This window comes from Microcaecilia unicolor, unplaced genomic scaffold, assembly GCF_901765095.1.
Source record: "Microcaecilia unicolor unplaced genomic scaffold, aMicUni1.1, whole genome shotgun sequence".
Classification (NCBI taxonomy): domain Eukaryota; kingdom Metazoa; phylum Chordata; class Amphibia; order Gymnophiona; family Siphonopidae; genus Microcaecilia; species Microcaecilia unicolor.
This window is the reverse complement of record NW_021963636.1, coordinates 364,029-383,277: the sequence shown is the minus strand read 5'-3', so window position 1 is coordinate 383,277 and position 19,249 is coordinate 364,029. Positions and strand designations below refer to the sequence as shown.

Below are 19,249 nucleotides of genomic sequence, written 5' to 3'. Positions count from 1 at the left end.
TCTGGCTACGCCCCTGCTCTTATCTTTATCTGGTTTATAACAAAAGGAGCTCATTATGAACACTACCCTAAAAGGTGATTTTGTGGCAGTACATGAGGAATTGTGATATTGAATAAATGTATGTTTGTGTCCTTAATCATGCATACAAAGTTTATGTAATCCTTTCAAGAAAACCAGTTAATTGTTTAACTTGGAATGTAAGAGTAGCCATACAGGGTCAAACCAATGGTCCATCTAGTCCAGTATTCTGTTGCCAACAGTGGCCAAGCCAGGTCACAAGTACCTGACAGCCAAATTGTGGCAACACTCCAGGCTACCAATCCCAGGGCAATCAGTTGCTTCCTCATGTCTGTCTCTCAATAGCAGACTATAGACTTCCCTCCAGGAACTTATCCAAACCTTTTTTTTAAACCCAGATACGCTAACCGCTGTTACCACATCCTCCAGCAAAGAGTTCCAGAGCTTAACTATTTGTTGAGTGAAAAAATATTTCCTCCTATTTTTGTGTGAAAAGTATTTCCATGTAACTCCCTTGAGTGTCCTCTAGTCTTTGTACTTTCGGAACTAGTAAAAAAAAAAAAAAAAAAAAATCTTTTGCTTCTACTCGTTCTACACCACTCAGAATTTTCTAAGCTGAAGAGCCCTAACCTCTTTAGCCTTTTTCTCCTATGAGAGGAGTTCCATCCCCTTTATCATTTTGGTCACTCTTCTTTGAACCTTTTCTAATTCCACTTATATCTTTTTTGAGATACAGAGGCCAGAACTGAACGCAATAAAGGTGTGGGCGCACCAGGGAGCAATGGAGGCATTATAGTATTTTCGGCCTCATTCACCATCTTTATCCTAATAATTCCTAGCAACCTGTTTTGTTTTTGTTTTTTTGCCACCACCATGCACTGAGCAGAAGATTTCAGCATATCTACAGTGACACTTAGATCCTTTTCTTGAGGGCTGACTCCTAAGGTGGACCCTAGCATTTGGTAACTATGATTTGGATTATTCTTGGATCACCTTGCATTTGTCCATATTAAATTTCATCTGCCATTTGGATGCCCAGTCTTCCAGTTTCCTAAGGTCTTCCTGCAATATTTCACAGTCCACACATGCTTTAACAACCTTGAATAATTTTGTGCAAATGTAATCATCTCGCTCATTGTTATGATGTCCATATCATTTATAAATATGTTTAGCACCAGTCCCAGTACTTTTCCCTGTGGCACTCCACTGCTATTTTCTTATTTCCATCTTCCAAAATTCCAGATAGCAGATGTCAAGATCAGCAGGACCCAAAGCAGTCCAAAACAAGTAAAGTCAGAAACAACACAGTTTATACCTAATTGTTCCACCACTCTTAGGATTCACCTTTGGGCTCGAAAAACAAAACCATGTGCATTTAAGAACTGGATAAATGAATTTAAAACAAAGTTTAAAGCAAATGCTCCTCCACGAAAAACTACACTGGCTCCCAATCAAAGAACGCATTGCTTGCAAAATCTGCACCCTGTTTCACAAAATTATCTACGGTGAAGCCCCGGGATACACGACAGACTTGATCGACCTACCAACTAGAAACACATCAAATCAACACGAACATATCTAAATCTGCACTACCCAAGCTGCAAAGGACTTAAATACAAATCAACTTGCACATCCAGTTTTTTCCTACATAAGCACACAACTGTGGAACGCATTACCAAAAGCCTTGAAAATGACATACGACCACCTAAACTTCCTGAAAACACTAAAAACTAACTGGTTTAAAAAGGCATACCTTACCAATCCAACTTAAATTCCTGATCTCTGCAACACAGCAAAACTAAAGTAAGGAATGGACATATCACAACTCTTCCGCTGTACGATTCTCTAATGTGGCTGTGCCACATGAACTTTATCTTACCACAACATCACTTTGTATTTGTTCACAGTGGAGTCAGCAAACGCCTCTCCGGTACTATGTAAGCCACATTGAGCCTACAAATAGGTGGGAAAATATGGATACAAATGTAACAAAATAAATAAATATGTAATACTTGGTACTCATAATGAAACAGTGATGGAATATTCACATAGCAAATAGCCTGCGTCAACAGTTTTATTTTCTATTGAACATAATTAACTTTGTATGAACTTGGCAGCTAATAGTGTGCACATTTTAAACGGATTATGGACTTATGTATGAAGATAGCTCTGCCCTTATTTAATATCTATATTTTAAGTAGTAGTAGTAAAACAAAAAAAATCAAGTGCATTTTTGTAATATACTGCTGCAATCCACAAAACAAAACAAAAGGAGCAAGTTCTCATATGCCATCTTTTTCTTTTGATCTAGGCACAAGAAAAAAGACTTTAAATGCTCCCAGGTTTGAACCGAATTCCTGTTTGATGTGGGATATAAGTGTCATAAATAAATAGAAACTCTAAATGTTGAGCACCTGATTCTCATGACATGTCGGTTTTAGTGGCCCTTTATCAGGAGAAAAAAAAATTCTGCATGAATATAACACTAGGGTGCTAGGGTGTCCCTATAACTAGTCCCTCCAAATGACATACTGATTTCTACCTGTGAATAGTTTTTCTGTTATACTTCCTCTGTTTACATCCGTATGCTGCACAAGCTGGCATGTTTGAAAATATAAGTGAGATTAAATAAAAATACTACCAACAATAAAGAATGGTAGCATGGATGCAGCATGTGTGTGCTTTGTTTTGATTGTACTGGGATGATGGCTGCACATGGAAGGGGAAACAGTAACCTTGCTTCAACTTGTTGACATCATCCCGTCTCCTGTTTCCATTCAACCTCCTTGGGCCAGAGTCGGGCAAGGAAGTTAAAAGCACAGGAGATGATAGGAGCATGTTTGGCCTATTTTGTGGGCTGAAGCCTGTAGGCGAAGCTTTCACCACATTGTCACCCAAAACAATAGCAAATGTGTACTAAAACAATATGAAATGCTTAGTAGACAATAATGGACTACCTAGGCGTTGGCAATTGTAAAACGTACAGTGCCTTAAAAGGTGGAGGTTAAAATATGCATATATTTTTTAAATTTGACATTTATATCCCACATTATCCAAGTAAACTTGGGTTCAATGTGGCTTACATTTGAAAATATTGAGACAGGGCATGTTGCTTCATCAAGTATTTCCCATCACCTCCAATCTCTTAAAGCATTGGAGCTGACTCTGTGGGTGCTTGAGCACCCCCAATATTGAGAAAATTCCTTGTATGTGTCCAGGGAGGGGTTATTTCCATTGGGCTTAGCACCCCCAATAATTTTGAAAAGTTGGCTCCTATGTCTTAAAGTAATTGACCTCAAAAATATCAGGCATGCTCACAAATATATCTTGCAACTGGACCACTGCAAACTCAGATTTGATTAGGTTGCCTTATTCATTTAATGCATTAACCATCTTTTAACCCTTTATTTTTAGTTGCCTTTGTAGGAGGACATAGGCTCAGGCCACTTTCTGAAGTATGTCCTATATAAACACCGTTGACTCCAGTGATACAGATGAATTTTTAAGAGCAAACCCTTTTTTGTTTGGGCAAAGGGAAAAGAGAAATGACTGACAAGTGGGTCTCAGATGAAGGCTGTTCAAGTGCCAGGACCCATGGCAGCACAACCTTCCCCCAGTCCACTCCAATTGCTATCCTAACCGGAATGGGGCAACAGGATGTGAAATTTCCTTCCTCCCCTTCTAGCCCCCAGTTCCCCGGACACCGAGGCACTGGCGTCAAAGAGGTGGCCTCTGTATAGTGACCCATCCTCCAGCAGCAACGAGGCCATTGCCCCCTCTTCAACGGAAGTGCCACCTCTGCCACCCATGGTTCATTTCCCTCCTTAGCATGTGAATGTGTGTGTGTTCCCACCAATGAAAGGTTATCTTATTGTGATAATTTCTCTGTATATCCATATACTGCACAAGCTGGCATGTTTCAAAATATAACTGAGATAACATAAAAATGCTACCAACAATGAATGATGATGAAAAGGTAGATGCAGCAGCCAATAGTTTGCTTTGTTTTGGGGTATACCAACATAGCTGCTGCTGGGGGAAATCAGCTTTAGTCTCGTGAGGCTGGGCCATCCCCTGTTTCTTTAAACCTCTTTGGAGGTAGGTTTCAGTGTGCTTTCTGCTGTGTGCAGAGGACTTGTATGGGGAGTTGGAGTGACACTGGATCTACGCAGCCATGGTGTGTGAGGGGAGAGAGACGGGCAGGGGCAAGATGCCAGTTCTGGGCACAGTGAGTGGGGACAAGAATGGAGATATGCCATACTAGTTGGTGAGGGGGCAGTGGCATTAACCAAACCTACTATGTTGGGTGGGTTTTTTCAACCACCACTGCCCCAGTGCAGTATTTCCTCTGTCGTTTCCGAAGACTGGCAACTGCCCCCTCTCTGAATTCCCCCCCCCCCCCCGGTCCCTCCCCAGTGTACCTCAGAGGCATCCCAGCAGCTGCAGTGTTTCATCTTCACTGACTGCATTAGGCCCCTCAGCCTTCTTCTGCTGCAACCCACCAGTGAGGAAACTGGAAGTGATGTCAACAAAGGTGGGATGTGGCAGAGGGAAGCCTGCAGGGGCTGGTGCAGTCGGTGAAGATGAAATGCTGTGGCTTCCAGGGCACATCTGAGGTACACTGGGGAAGGATTTGAAGGGGGGGGGGGTTCAGAGAGGGGGGCAGATGCCAGGTTGCCAGAGGAGATAAGGAAGGGAGGGATGTGATTCCAGCTAGACACCTGTAGCTATGTCACTAGGAGAGAGAGCAGAGGTGGAGAGATGCTGGACTTTGGGGGTGGGGTGGGGGGGATGGAGCAGAAGGAAGAGATCACAGAGGGAGAAGAGGGGATAGGAGCGATAGGGACACAACAGATAAATGCTGGATATAGACAAGAGACCATGAAGAAAAACAGAGATAATGTTGTCTGAGCGTTGTTTTGGTCCTAAAGGTAGAAGAGGGTTTTGTTTTCTTTATTAATTGTAATAAGTCGGCTTTGGGAAACGTGCATCCTCCCTATCTCAACCCCCCCCCCACCCCCCCCCCCCAACTTCAGTCCCCACTACCTTTGGCGCAACGGTATTATAGGGGGCCCATCACAATTTTTCTGCCCAGGATCCATTCAGTCCTAACTACACCACTGCTGAACAGTTCTGTGAGGGTATGTGCGCAGATTGAAGTCCTTATCCCATATCTGTTCTAAAACACAGTACAGTATACTCTGAGACCAAAACCATAAGCTGAACGCATTGCATAGGGATTGGGGGGCAAAAATGGGACTATAGAATGGCAAATGCAAAACACATAGCACCAATATATCGTGGGATCGTTTACAATGCGGTCAAGGGGTGGACCCCTTCTTTTTTTTTTGCTATTACTTAGAAATCTTTGGCCCCTATATAACGGACATATGTAGGACCCAAACATCACATTATATGGGGTCTGTAGTGCACTTTAGTGTAACAATTCCAAGACTGAATGTACTAACAAATCTATGGCAACAAAGTACCTCATGAAAGACTCCAGAGGAAATTGGAGAGTCATGGGATAGGAGGTAGCGTTCTATTGTGGATTAAAAACTGGTTAAAAGATAAAAAAAACAGAGAGTAGGGTTAAATGGTCAGTATTCTCAATGGAGAAGGGTAGTTAATGGGGTTCCCCAGGGCTCTGTGCTGGGACCGCTGCTTTTTAACATATTTATAAATGACCTAGAGATGGGAGTAACTAGTGACGTAATTAAATTTGCTGATGACACAAAGTTATTCAAAGTCGTTAAAAAGCAGGAGGATTGTGAAAAATTACAAGAGGACCTTGCGAGACTGGGAGACTGGGCGTCTAAATGGCAGATGACGTTTAATGTGAGCAAGTGCAAAGTGATGCATGTGGGAAAGAGGAACCCGAATTATAGGTACATTATGGAAGGTTCCACGTTAGGAGTCATGGACCAAGAAAGGGATCTAGGTGTCATCGATAATACGTTGAAACTTTCTGCTCAGTGTGCTGCTGCGGCTAAGAAAGCAAATAGAATGTTAGATATTATTAGGAAAGGAATGGAAAACAAAAATGAGGATGTTATAATGCCTTTGTATCGCTCCAAGGTGCAACTGCACCTCGAATATTGTGTTCCATTCTGGTCACTGCATCTCAAAAAAGATATAGTGGAACTAGAAAAGGTGCAAAGAAGGGCGACGAAAATGATAAAGGGGATGGGATGACTTTCCTATGAGGAAAGGCTAAAGCGGCTAGGGCTCTTCAGCTTTGGAGAAAATGTGGCTGAGGGGGAGGTATGATAGAGGTCTATAAAATGAGTGGAGTTGAATGGGTAGATGTAAAGCGTCTGTTCACACTTTCCAAAAATACTAGGACTAGGGGGCATGCGATGAAGCTACAATGTAGTAAATTTAAAATGAATCAGAGAAAATGTTTCTTCACTCAACGTGTAATTAAACTCTGGAATTCGTTGCCAGAGAATGTGGTAAAGGTGGTTAGCTTAGCGAAGTTTTAAAAAGGTTTGGACGGCTTCCTAAAGGAAAAGTCCATAGACCGTTATTAAAAGGACTTGGGGAAAATCCACTATTTATATATTGCATTTGTATCCCACATTTTCCCACCTCTTTGCAGGCTCAATATGGCTTACAATGTGTCGTTATTGGTATATAGCAGATTAGGAGATAAGTTATTGTTACATAGAGAATAGCATAATCGAAATTAAACAGGTAACTAAGTAAAAAAAAACCAAAAACAATATTGATAATAGGTAAGGTGGAGATGCCATAGAAAATAACATAATCAAAATTCCAACAAGCAGATAAAACATTGTTGATAATAGATAAGGTTGCGATGTATTACATTTATAGTTGCTGCTCTTATTGGTATGCCTTGTTGAATAGGTGGGTCTTCAGGGATTTGCGAAAATTGGTTAGTTCATGAGTAGTTTTTAAGCTGCACGGCAATGCATTCCATAACTGTGTACTCAGGTACGAGAAGTTCGACGCATGCGTTAGTTTGTATTTTAGGCCTTTACAGCTGGGGAAGTGAAGATTAAGGAATGTGTGGGATGATCTTTTGGCGTTCCTGGGTGGCAGGTCTACCAGATCTGACATTTAGGCTGGGGCATTCCCGTGGATGATTTTACGAACTAGAGAACATACTTTGATCGTGATGCGTTCTTGAAGTGGAAGCCAGTGTAGTTTCTCCCTCAGAGGCTTAGCACTTTCATATTTTGTTTTTCCGTATATGAGTCTAGCTGCGGTGTTCTGGGCGGTTTGCAGTCTCTTGATGATTTACTCTTTTACAGCCAGCGTAGAGTGCATTGCAATAATCTAAGTGACTAAGCACTATTGATTGTACCAGGTTACGAAAGATGGTCTTTGGAAAGAAAGGTCTTATCCTTTTTTGTTTCCACATTGAATAGAACATCTTTTTGGTTGTATTTTTCACATTTCTGGGATAAGCAGTATAAAATATTTTATACATTTTTGGGATCTTGCCAGGTATTTGTGACCTGGATTGGCCACTGTTGGAAACAGGATGCTGGGCTCGATGGATCTTTGGTCTTTCCCAGTATGGCAATACTTATGTACTTATATACTCTTAGTAGAGGAAATCAGTGGGATGACAGAATACACTTAATAGAATGCCTTTGTTTTAGATTTGGGGAAATGAAGAAAGTCCCATTGGCTACAAAAGCAATTCGTATTTACTGGATTTATACCCCACACTCATCCGAGTTGAGGACTCTGTTCTGTGTGGCTTACATTAAATTAAGCAGATGTTCAAATTTTGGTCAGGGGTACATGATAGGGGAGAGAACAGGTGGTGGAAACATGAATTGTGTGTGTGTGGACGACTAGTGGAGGGTAAGCAGCTCCCAGATGATGGGCATTCTTAATTTCTCATATCCGTATCTTGAAATATTGGGTGCAGGAGGCGCTACCCTTAGAATTGGTACAAGACCAATTTCAAACAGCAGGTGGAGGGGGAAGAGACCAAAAATGAAATGGGGATCCATTGTTGAAAACTTTAGTGGGCTAAGGTGAGGTTGAAAAGAAAAGGGGAAAAAAAGTGGATTCAATATACTTCTTTTCTGTGGTTACAATCGGTGGTTTACATATTTATATACATGGAACAATAGAGCATTTAGTGATGCCCAGAGTCACCAGGAGCTGCAGTGGGAATTGAACCTGGTTCTCAGGCCACTGTACTAACCATTAGGTGACTGCTAATGATGAATGGTGGGTGAGTGTTGAGTAAAGGAAATTTGAAGGGGTAAATGATTGCAGAAGAGACAGTGGGTGGGGTTGGGGGGATGAAATGGTAGTTTTGTATGCCCTTGCTTCATGAGAATGTTTATACTCCTTTTTTCTAACAGAGCTGAGTTTGAAAATGTATAGTCTGCAATGTATGACTTACAACGCATCCAGTTTCCCCTTTCTGGGCAGCCAGCTTTGGAATGCTCTTCCAAGATACATCTGAACAGTTAAAGATTATCTGCCTTTCAGAAAAATGCTGAAGACCTATCTCTTCAAGGAAGCTTATCATAATGACCCATCTTAAGCTTATCAGCCCACCCATTCAACCTTTGCTCTGACTTTGTTAATGACCTTAACTATTATTTATTATTATTAACATTTGTATAGTGCTACCAGACGCATGCAGCGCTGAACACCTGGCATAGAGAGAGACAGTCCCTGCTCAATAGAGCTTACATTCTAAAAATAACAGACAAGACAATTAAGGGCGAGGGAAGTACTGGGTGAGAAGGAACTATACCTTGAACCTTGTCTCCCTATCTCCTTACTCATCCCTAGTCTTTCTTCTCCATCTCTCCCATACCATATCTCTCCCTTATCCCCATTCCTTTTGCTTATCCTATTTTTGTTTATCTTCCCATACCCAATTCATTTATTTAAAATCTTACTACTATTGTGTTTATTCAGCTTGTAATATTTCTTCTTACAAAACTTTGATATTTTTGTTACAATGTAAGCCGCATTGAGCCTGCTATATGTGGGAAAGCGCGGGGTACAAATGTAATAAATAAATAATGATGTTACGTGTTATGGAACCTTTCTGACCTATGTCAGAAATAGAGAAGAATGTGATTTGAACCACCACAAATTTGAAACTAAAAATACCTGGAGGGAGGAGGTTTTTTTTTTTTTTCTTCACTTAATTGAAATCTTTATAAATGAAACGTAGGATTTAATTTAAGAATTGTGCCTCTTTGTTTTGCAGGCCTCTCTGAAAATTGCAGGTTCACACTTCTGTGGTGGCAGTGTAATTGGAGAAGAATTAGTGGTCACCGCAGCACATTGTTTAATACACATTGATCAGTAAGTCTGAACAAGTTCTTGTGGCAACTTGGAATTTATTGGAATCATGTGGGTTGGTGCCAGTATGGCATGTGCCTCCAGAGAATATTGCCTGAGAACAATGCTTTTGAACAACAGAATATAGCCTGAGGTTCACAAGGGTATACTTGGAAACCTCAGTGTGTTTTCACAAGATGCAAAAATGGTAATGGAATTGAAATAAGTATGATATATGAGATTCTTAGTTAAATTAAAGCATAGCCAGAGATCAACAGATCTGTGGCAATATACTGGACATGAAAATGGGCAGACTAGAAAACTTTTTCTGCTGTTTTTCAGCTCTAGGAAAAGAAATGAAAATAGGCTACTGACAGCTACTTCTGTCACCATCCAGCATGAGCCCAATAATTTTGCATTCTTTTTAGAGCATCAAAATCAAATTTTCCAGTTTCTACTATAACTACATTCTAAATTTGTAGCAGCAGGACATAAAAGCAGAATGAGATAATATACATTGGCAGTTGGATACTTAGTGCCTCACTATTTGCCATTAGGCTAAATTTATCCATAGTTAACTGGCACTTTAGTAATTTAATCTACTTCTGATAATGGTTTAAGATCTAAAGTGTACAAATATCTGAATAGCTTCATTATGAACAGCATTTTAAACTCATAAAACCATGCTTTATAAATACAAGAATATAATTCATGGTTTCTAAACAGTAACTTTTTTCCCACTATTTTTGATCTGTAGACAAAAGGTACTGACCTTATAAGCCACCCTCTGGACTGACTCCATCTTGTTTGTTTTTAATGGTGCAGTCTCCAGAATTGTGCACAGTATTCCAAATGACACCTTACTAGACACTTATACAGTGGCACTCTTGTCTTCTGTGTTTTCTGCTGGCCATTCCTCTCCTTATGCACCTAAGATCAAATATTAATAGCCCTTGGGAAAACACCCTGATAAAGACCTATTAAGGCCAATGATATGCAACACTTGCTTGCCTGGTGAGAATCAGGTGCGTTACTAAAATTACTTTTTCAGGGATGGGGACAGCAAAACTGGAAGGTATTGTAACTCCAACCAAATGTTTATTCGTTTTGGATGAAGTAAATATCAACAGGACACTTTTTATTTGAGGACCTATTTATAGTCACAAATTATTCAGTATAACGTTTCTTTCTAAAGATGGCATCAAAACAGTATTTAACACTTGGGGCCCTGAAGCCATGCTGTAGGCGTGCTAACTTTTTAGTGTGCGCTAATGATAGACACCCATTATATTCCTTTGGATGTCTCTAGCGTTAGTACATGCTAATTTTTAGCACGCGCTAAAAAGTTTGCGCACCTACAGCACGGTTTAGTATGCAGGGCCTTTAATTACTAGATGTTAGCTGACATTCAGATGTATTAGAGGATTGCTATAAAAAGCGCCTACTGGTTCTTACTCTCTTCTGGGATTCAGTTCTAGGGAGGGAAAGGGAAAAGGGTTGCTTTGAGGTAGGTATGTTCTCTGAACTTGCAGGAACTGAGTACTGGTAGAGGCTTTCTCTGTTCTCTACAAAAGGTGGTTCTCCAACTGCTCATTTCTTCTATGAAGGCAGTGTGGAATTCTGCTTTCTGCTCTAAACTCTCCTTAATTTATCTGGGCAACTTTGTAGGTTCTACCATTGATTTCTTCCTTTCCTTGGGCACTGGCTGTGTTGATCAGTCACATGAAGCAGTGGCAAGGTGAGTAGAAAACCAAAGATATGGCCACTTCCCTGGGCTAGGACTTTTATAGTCCCTCAATTTACCACCAGTGGTGGTTCCTCCTGCTGTTGGGCAGAAGGTCACACACTTCACTTTTGTAGAGGTACAGAGATTACTGCCAAGCTGTTTCTGGCATGCAGAATTTGTATGCTCTCTATAAATTACAGCCCATTAAAAAAAAAGCCAAGTAACTATGAACTTGGTTTTGTATCAGGAAATGGGATGGTTCCTATTGGTCTGTTTTTTGTTTTTTTTTAAATGGGCGCCAAGTGGCGGACTGCTACTACATGCTTCCATTTCTTTCTAAGTAATAATGAAAACATTTTATTTGTCAGTCTAGCACAGGGTGGGCAACCTTTATACACAGTGTCACATGAATGTATGTGCTATCTCGAGCAAGCTGCACACAGAAAAATTAACAAATGCGCCATATAATTGACTGCCAACAAAATTCAATATGGTGACCAACTGAACATAAATTCCTACCAGACTGGTCTGTTAGAATATATTTCTGTTATTACTTTAAAAGTTTAATGAGATTTCTGCTGCTATTCTGAAAATATTTGCAATATGCAGTATTTAAGGTTAATGTTTATGCAACCGTACAAAGGGGTAGGCAACCTGAAGCCTTCTAGTCATGGATGTCGACAATAAAATTAAGCTCGCTAGAGCTGTTCCTTAAAGTATGATTTCTGAGTAGGAAATTGCTGCTGTTTTGGATTCATATACTGAAGCTTACTGTGTCCTTGAGCTCATCTTCAAGCTTTTAATGGCTGCCCATTTCTGTCAGCAGCTTGTTGCAGAAATTGACCGTGACTGTTGGGGAGCATGATCTGGAACATCTTGATGAGCAAGAACAAAATATGCAGGTGAAACGCATCTTGTTTCATCCCCAGTATGACAACCGTGGGAACATGAATTGTGATATTGCTCTCGTGTACCTGAAGCAGAAAATCCAATTTGGTAAGTAGGTGTGGTTTAGTGGGGGATGAAATGGATCCATTTATTTTTGCCAGACTAGCCTTACTAGGCCAACATGAGCAGTTATTTCCAGAAACCCCTGAATGAAGAATGGGGTCAGCTGTGGGAGGAAGTTGCCAGTTCCTTGACCCAAATATTCAGCAGCAGTGGCAACAAGGAAGAAAGGTGGTAGCAGGGGAGGGGAAACTGGTGCTAAGTGGTTGGGGGGACTGTACTGGGCTAAAAGGAATGTGGGGCTAGTGGGTAGAGGAGAGGTAAAGGCAGGATATTCAGTAAGCTTTTTTGAGCAGGAAACTATAAATTTTGTAAGTCATCTGGAGACTAAAAATCCAACTTTCTTTTGGGGGAGGGGTGTCGGGGAGAGATACTGGTGCTGGGTAGGAAAAGTGAGGGTGTTTGGGTATAGGGGCAAAAACATGAAATAATTTGGAGCTTTTTTGGTGTAGGATAGAGGGGAAGAGGTATAATGTACAGATTGCGTTGAGGCGCTATGTTGGAGCATGTAAAGAGGCATTGGGAGGTGTGTGGAGGTGCTATGTTGGAGCCACTGAACTGCATCATGTAAAGAGGCATTGAAGCCACTGAGCCTTTCTCCATAACTCTTCTATGAAAAGAACAGGGAGGTTTTGCAAATAGAACCACTATCCCATGGGTTCCAGAGATCCACTGTACATCACAGGGTTATGGTGATATGTAGTGTTACACATTTTGTGTTCAACTTTTAAGATTATGCTCAGCTCAATCTTCAAAATAAGCTACAAAGATGTGGGTGCATTATAATATGCATTGAGTCCAATATATATGTGATGAAAAAAGGGATGGCATTAAAAACAAACTTGTCTCTTACCAATGAAATTTAGGTTAGTAAAAACAAAGAACACAAAGAGAACATTTTGGTATTGGACTAAAAATCTTTATTTTTCTTTTGTTTTTATTTCTATTAACTTTTTAAAGTGAACATTAAGACAGGAGGGCCGAAATCCCAAAACTTATAGGGCCACATAGGGCCCTCCTACCATGTCTTTCAGGATTTGAAATTCCGTATTGCAGTGGTTCCCAAACCTGGTCCTGGAGGGACCCCGGCCAGTTAGATTTTCAGGACATCCACAATGAATATTCATGAGCGAGATTTGCATGCACTGCCTCTACTGCATGCAAATCTATCTCATGAATATTCATTGTGGATTTTCTGAAAACACGACTTACTGGGGTTGCCTCCAGGACCAGGTTTCGGAACCACTGCCCTATTGGTTTGAGTGGGGAGTGAGGAAAGGTTCCCCACTAAAGTTACCATTTGTCTTCAGCTAGTGGTGCCACAGTTTGGGGACCCCAGGCTATGGGAAAGAAGAAAAGGAATATTCATTTATGTGCAAACAATCTGATATGACTGCTTATTATAAATTCAAATGTATTTAAAAGATCATGGGATAATATTGAAACTTTTGTATTATGACAGTTTTTTTTTCATCATGTTTCTTAGAGGTAGATCGATTAGTTCGGTCATGTAGTCCAGTGCAAGGCCATAGATAATTCTAAATATGAGTAAGCATATCTTGAAGGTTATGCGTGCGTTTATTGGTAGCCAATGTAGACTTTGGAGGAGCGGTTTGGCACTTTTGAGGCAAGTTTTTCTATATATGTCTGGCTGCTGTGTTCTGTGTTGTCTGTAATTTTCTTATGATTTGGTCTTTGCATCCTGCATAGATTCCATTGCAGTAGTCTGCTTGGGCTAGCACCATTGATTGTGTCATGTTGTGGAATATGTCTCTGGGGAATTAGGGTTTTGTGTGTTTGAGTTTCCACATTGTGTAGAACATTTTCTTGGTTGTGATCTTGGCTCGGTTTTCAAATGTTAAGTTGCGATCTATTTTGCCTAGAATTTTCAATTTGTCTGAGATTGGGAGAGGGGAATCCAAGGCCTTGATGGTGGTGGGACGTTCAGTGTTGTATTGGGAAGAGAGAATGAGACATTTGAGGTTTTTTTTTTTTTATCTCTGTTGAGTTTTAACTTAAATGCCGAAGCCCCATGATTCCATGATGTACATGCTGTTTGTTAATTCTTTGGTGATTTTGGAGGGATTCTGTTTGAAGGGTATGTAGATTGTGGTCATTCACATATAGAAATGGGTTAAGGCCTTGTTTGGCTAGTGCTCTGGCCAGTGGGGTCATCATAAGGTTAAATAGTATGGGCGAGACTGGTGAACCTTGTGGTATCACGCATTCTGCTTTCCAGGTTGGGGAGATCTCTGCATTTGATTTGACTTGGTATGGCCTTGAGGTTAAAAATCCCTTGAAAAGGATTTTGAAGTGGTCAACCATGTCGAATGCGCTTGATAGGTTATACTGAAGTAGTAGAATGTTTTTGCCCATTGCTATTTCTTGTTTGAATCTGGATGGGAATGTGACTAGTATTGTTTCTGTACTATGTTGGGAGTCAGAAGCCTGATTGAGATTCGTGCAGTACAGCAAATTTGTTGAGGTGTTCTGGTAGTTGCCTGGCTACTATGCCTTCCATCAATTTGGTAGTTAGGGGAATGGATGCAATCGGTCTGTAATTTGAGATTTTGTCTTTTTTTTTTTTCTTTTTTTTTTTTGGTGTTTTTTGGGATGGGTGTTAAAGGTGTTTCCTTTTACTTCAGGGAATAGGCCTTGTTGGAGCATATAGTTGATGTGGTCTGGAAGTTCAGTGATGAATTGCTTTGGGGGGACTTTCAAGATAAAATTGGGATAGGTGTCTAGTTGGCAATGGGCACAGGAGAATTTTCTGAGTGCCTGCTCCACTGTCTGGGCAGTTATATGGGTGAAATTGGTCCAGATATGGTCTTCTGGGAATTATCCTGATTTCGGATCCAGTTCGTTTATAAAGCATTCCGGGTGAGTGTTTCCCTGGTGAAGATTATTGCATAGGTTGGTAATTTTTTCTTCAAAGTATTTGGCTAGTTTATCAGCAGGTGGGAGATTTGCATTCGAAGATGTTACTGAATTGGTATTGAGTATATTGTTTACTAGTTTGTACAGTTTCTTCATGTTTTTGTAGTCTGTGCCTTTGTTCTATGTAACATTTTCTTTTGGTGTGTCTTATTTTATGTTTTTGTATTTTTTTTTATTTTTTATTTTCTTTCCATGCTTTTAGTGATCAGTTTTGGTTTTTTCTCCAATCTCGTCTAGTCTTCTGGATTGTGTTTTTAGCATTTTTAGTTCTTCGTTGAACCAGTGTGTTTTACGATTGTGTGCGGTTTTGGTTCGTATTGGCGCTATTATGTTTAGGACTTTATTACATCTTTCATCCCATTTCATGAGGAAGTCAGTGGTGTTAGTTTGAGTCGACCAGTTATTGTACAGAGTGACCCCCCACTAGGTATGGGTCCGTTCTTGAGTCAGGCGAGGACCTTTCTTCTAATGTAAGGTTAGGGTTAGTTTAAAATGGTCGGACCATGGAATGGGTTCCCATTGTTCTGTTATCGAGAATATATGGTTTGAGGATAGTTTGTATGTTAGTAAATCTAGTGTGTGACCGTTAATGTGTTTTGACTTTACATGTGGCCAACGGAAGTCCCACAATTGGAGAAATTAGTTGTTGAGCTACTAGACCTTCACTCATTTTGATCAGGAGTGGTATTGAGGCCACTAGTATGTAGTTAGATTTCATTTATCTTACTGGTTGGGTTTTTAGGGATTTGAGTTAGTACTATGTTTCCTTTGTCAGAGGGGAAATGACCATTTCTGAACATGTAATCTGTGTTAGGTGAAGCGTTTGAACCATTCTGGTGGGTTTTTCATCATGTAGTTTGGGCAGCTGTCTAATAGACAGCATGTGTGTATTTTTGTCAGTGTTTTTTTTTTTTTTTTTTAACTTCGCTGATTGTGGGTGCTTGAAATGAGGACCAGATTCTGTCTGCTTGATATGATCATTGTTTTCAGTCATGTAGGAAGTCTGTAATTGATGTTCGTGTAACAGCAAGATTTGATCTTGTTTTTGTTTTTTTGTTTAAAGTATTGTGCAAGCTCAACTGCTTTCAGTGGTGATTCATTTGATGCTATTAGAGTTTGGGTGTTTAATATACTATTCATGAGTTTGAATAGTTTTTTTGTGTTAATATGTTCTGTTGGTGTATTTGATTTTAGCTCCTCCAGTTACTTTTGTTTATGTCCGATTTTTTTTTGTTTGTTTTTGGACCACATTCTAGTCTTCTACAGAGGTTTTTTGTTTTTCATTTCCAATAGCTTGTTTTTAAACCATGGTTGTGGTTGCTTATTGCTGCTTGTTTTCTCTTTGAATGGTACTGTTTCGTTCAGTGTATTTTCACTTATTTTGTCCCAGTTTCTCAAGAAGTGGATGCTGTTGGGTGGTAGGTGTAGATCATTCAGTGCTGTTGTCCAGAATCTTTGGTTATCCATGTTTTCTCTGGTAGTGTAGGTGTGTGGTGGTTTTGGTGCTCTGGTCTTTCTGTTTTTTTTTTCCATTTTAGTGTGAATGAGGTTTTTGTGGTCTGACCGTAATACTTCTTCCCAGTTGGGGTTTTCTTTTATTTGGTTGATGCTGTCTGATAGCCTGTGGGTTAATATGTTTAGTTGGTGGCCTTTTGTGTATGATGAGGGGGCCTGTGTTGTGAAGTTCCATTGGTTTAGGAATTCTGTGAAGGATTTGGTATTGGTGGTATGGTTTTCTAGGTGCAGATTGATATCTCCTAGTAAGAGGACATCGGTGAAGTTGGTGCAGGTGTTTGATATAAAATCCATTAAGTTGTCTTGGACCTTTGTCCATCTTCCTGGGGAGTGGTAGGTTGGTGCACAGCATAATTGTTCGGTTAGTGTTGTGTCTGTGATTTTGCAAGCTAAGATTTCATTTGCTGGGGATGTATTCAGCAACAGGCTTTACTGTTAGGGATGATATAGATATTACAGCAACCTCTCCCTTTTTTTTTTTTTGTTCTGTTGATGTGCATTTTATATACTGGTGGGCACAGATCGAGCAGTATCTTTGCTGCTGATCTCGGTGTTAATCAGGCAGTTGATAACCTGGATACGTGTCTTCAGATTGAAATTCAATAAATTTTAGGAGTAGAATTAGTCAGCTCTTTCTCCTCAGATAAATGAGATAGTAAAGCTTTGGATTATTCATTATTGGTCTTTTAGTTGTACAGTCTTAAATTTTATATGTACTGGATTATTGTAATTCTGTTTATATTGGCTGCTTGAAATTTTTAATTATAAAACTGCGGACAATACAGAATGCTGCAGTTAGGATTATCTTTTTAGTTGACAAATATGCCATCTCCCCTTATATATTACAGTTAAACACTGGCTTCCTGCGGAGTCCAGGTTACAATTTACGATCTTGGGTGTTGACGTTCAAAGCCATCTAAGGAGATGGAGATTCATCTGATCAATTTCTTTGTATTTTTGAATAGGAGCCATGGTAGTTACCAGAAATCTAAGTTTTTTTTCTTTCTATTGGTAAATTGAAGGCCATGTGCCCTCATCAATCTTCTTTACCATATCAAACTGCTTCTACTTAGAACTCACTTACTATTTTTCTGAGTTTAAGAAGTTGTTGAACTTTTCTATTTAGAAAATGTTTCCAATTGATGTATGTTTTCTCAAATTCAACTTAGGACAATTGTGTAAGTATCTGGAGTATGCTCCTTATCTATGTTATGTGCTTTGAATTTGTTAGTTAAGTGGATTGTAAGACATTAATGAAACGTATATAATATGTAAACTGCTTTGATAGTATCCAATCCCATTCCCTTTCTCTATCTCGGGGAAACTTAGAAATGGAAACTCACAGGCAAACAACAAGAAACCAGATTCTGTGTGCAGTGCAATAATAGAAATACAACACGTGCACTTTCTCTTGTACTATGCAAAATTCAATGTGCAGTGTCTTTGTAATTCCAAAAGCTGACACATTCATATCAATAAATCAAAGCTAAAAAAATTTTCTACCTCTTTGTTTGGACAGGCAGCTTCTGTATGCCTTGTTTTGCAGGAGTTGGACTTTGCCTACACATTTTTTTTTCAAGATTTTTTTTATTGGTTTTAGTACAATGTAAATAGTACATAACATTAACCAAAAGAAAAATGATGTATTATGGAGATATATAATTGATTATAGTGTGCCAAGGAATTATACAATTATAGTTATAATAATAATTCTAAGATAAGTAGTTATCATTTATGTAGTTTTGTTTGTAATGGAATCAAGATAGGAAGCAATTGGAGACCATACAGTATTTGTTTTAATTATTGATCAGGGCCGTGCCAACACGGTAAGCGAGGTAAGCATGGCAGGGGCACCACCCTCTGGGGGGCGCTGCCGCACCATGCTTACCTCGCTCGCCCTCCCGCTCCCATTGTTCAACTACTGCCCGTCCTCCTCCCCCCCCCCCCCCCAACATCCCTTTTCTTTTTTTTTTCTTTTTAAATTTACCTCCGTGGCGGTCCAGCAGCGCAGCGTCAGTGAAGGAGGCGGCGCTCGCCTCCCGACGTGTCTAGCCTTCCCTTCGCTGTGTTCCGCCTTCTTCTGACGTCAAGGAAATGACGTCAGAAGAAGGCGGAACACAGCGAAGGGAAGGCTAGAGACGTCGGGAGGCGAGCGCCGCCTCCTTCACTGACGCTGCGCTGCTGGACCGCCACAGAGGTAAATTTAAAAAGAAAAAAACAAGAAAAGGGATGGTGGGAGAGAAGAGGGCGGGCAGTAGTTGAACAATGGGAGCGGGAGGGCAGGGGAGTGACGAGCATGGATGCGAAGGGGGAGGGGAGAAGAGGGCGGGCCAGGCCAACTGGGACATGATGGGAGCGGGAGGACAGAGGAGAGAGGAGCATGGATGCGAGGTGGGGGGGTCATGGAAGGGAGAGAGGGGAATTGCTGGATAGGGATTAATGGAGGGTGACAGAGGAGCATGGATGGGAGGGGCAGGGCTCAGGGAGAGAGGGGAATTGCTGGAAAGGGATGAATGGAGGGGGCAGGGGACAGAGGAGCATGGATGGGCATGGATTGGGAGGGCAGAGCTCAGGGAGAGAGGGGAATTGCTGGATAGGGATGAATGGAGGGGACAGATGGGCATGGATGGATATGGATTGCAGGGCTCAGGGAGAGAGGGGAATTGCTGGATAGGGATGAATGGAGGGGACAGAGGAGCATGGATGGGAGGACAGGGCTCAGGGAGAGAGGAGAAATTGCTGGACATAGAGGGG

At 40.6% G+C, this 19,249-nt stretch overlaps 1 protein-coding gene across 1 annotated transcript in view; it reads left to right on the top strand.

The window, feature by feature from the left end:
* The window catches only part of LOC115459531 (ovochymase-1-like), a gene marked incomplete at its 3' end in the record, with an annotated part of 447,639 nt that overhangs the window by 67,498 nt on the left and 360,892 nt on the right, over nt 1-19,249 (top strand). Inside the window, 2 exon segments of the mRNA XM_030189343.1 lie at nt 9,236-9,333; nt 11,862-12,031. Of these exon segments, the coding sequence (XP_030045203.1) occupies nt 9,236-9,333; nt 11,862-12,031 (268 nt within the window).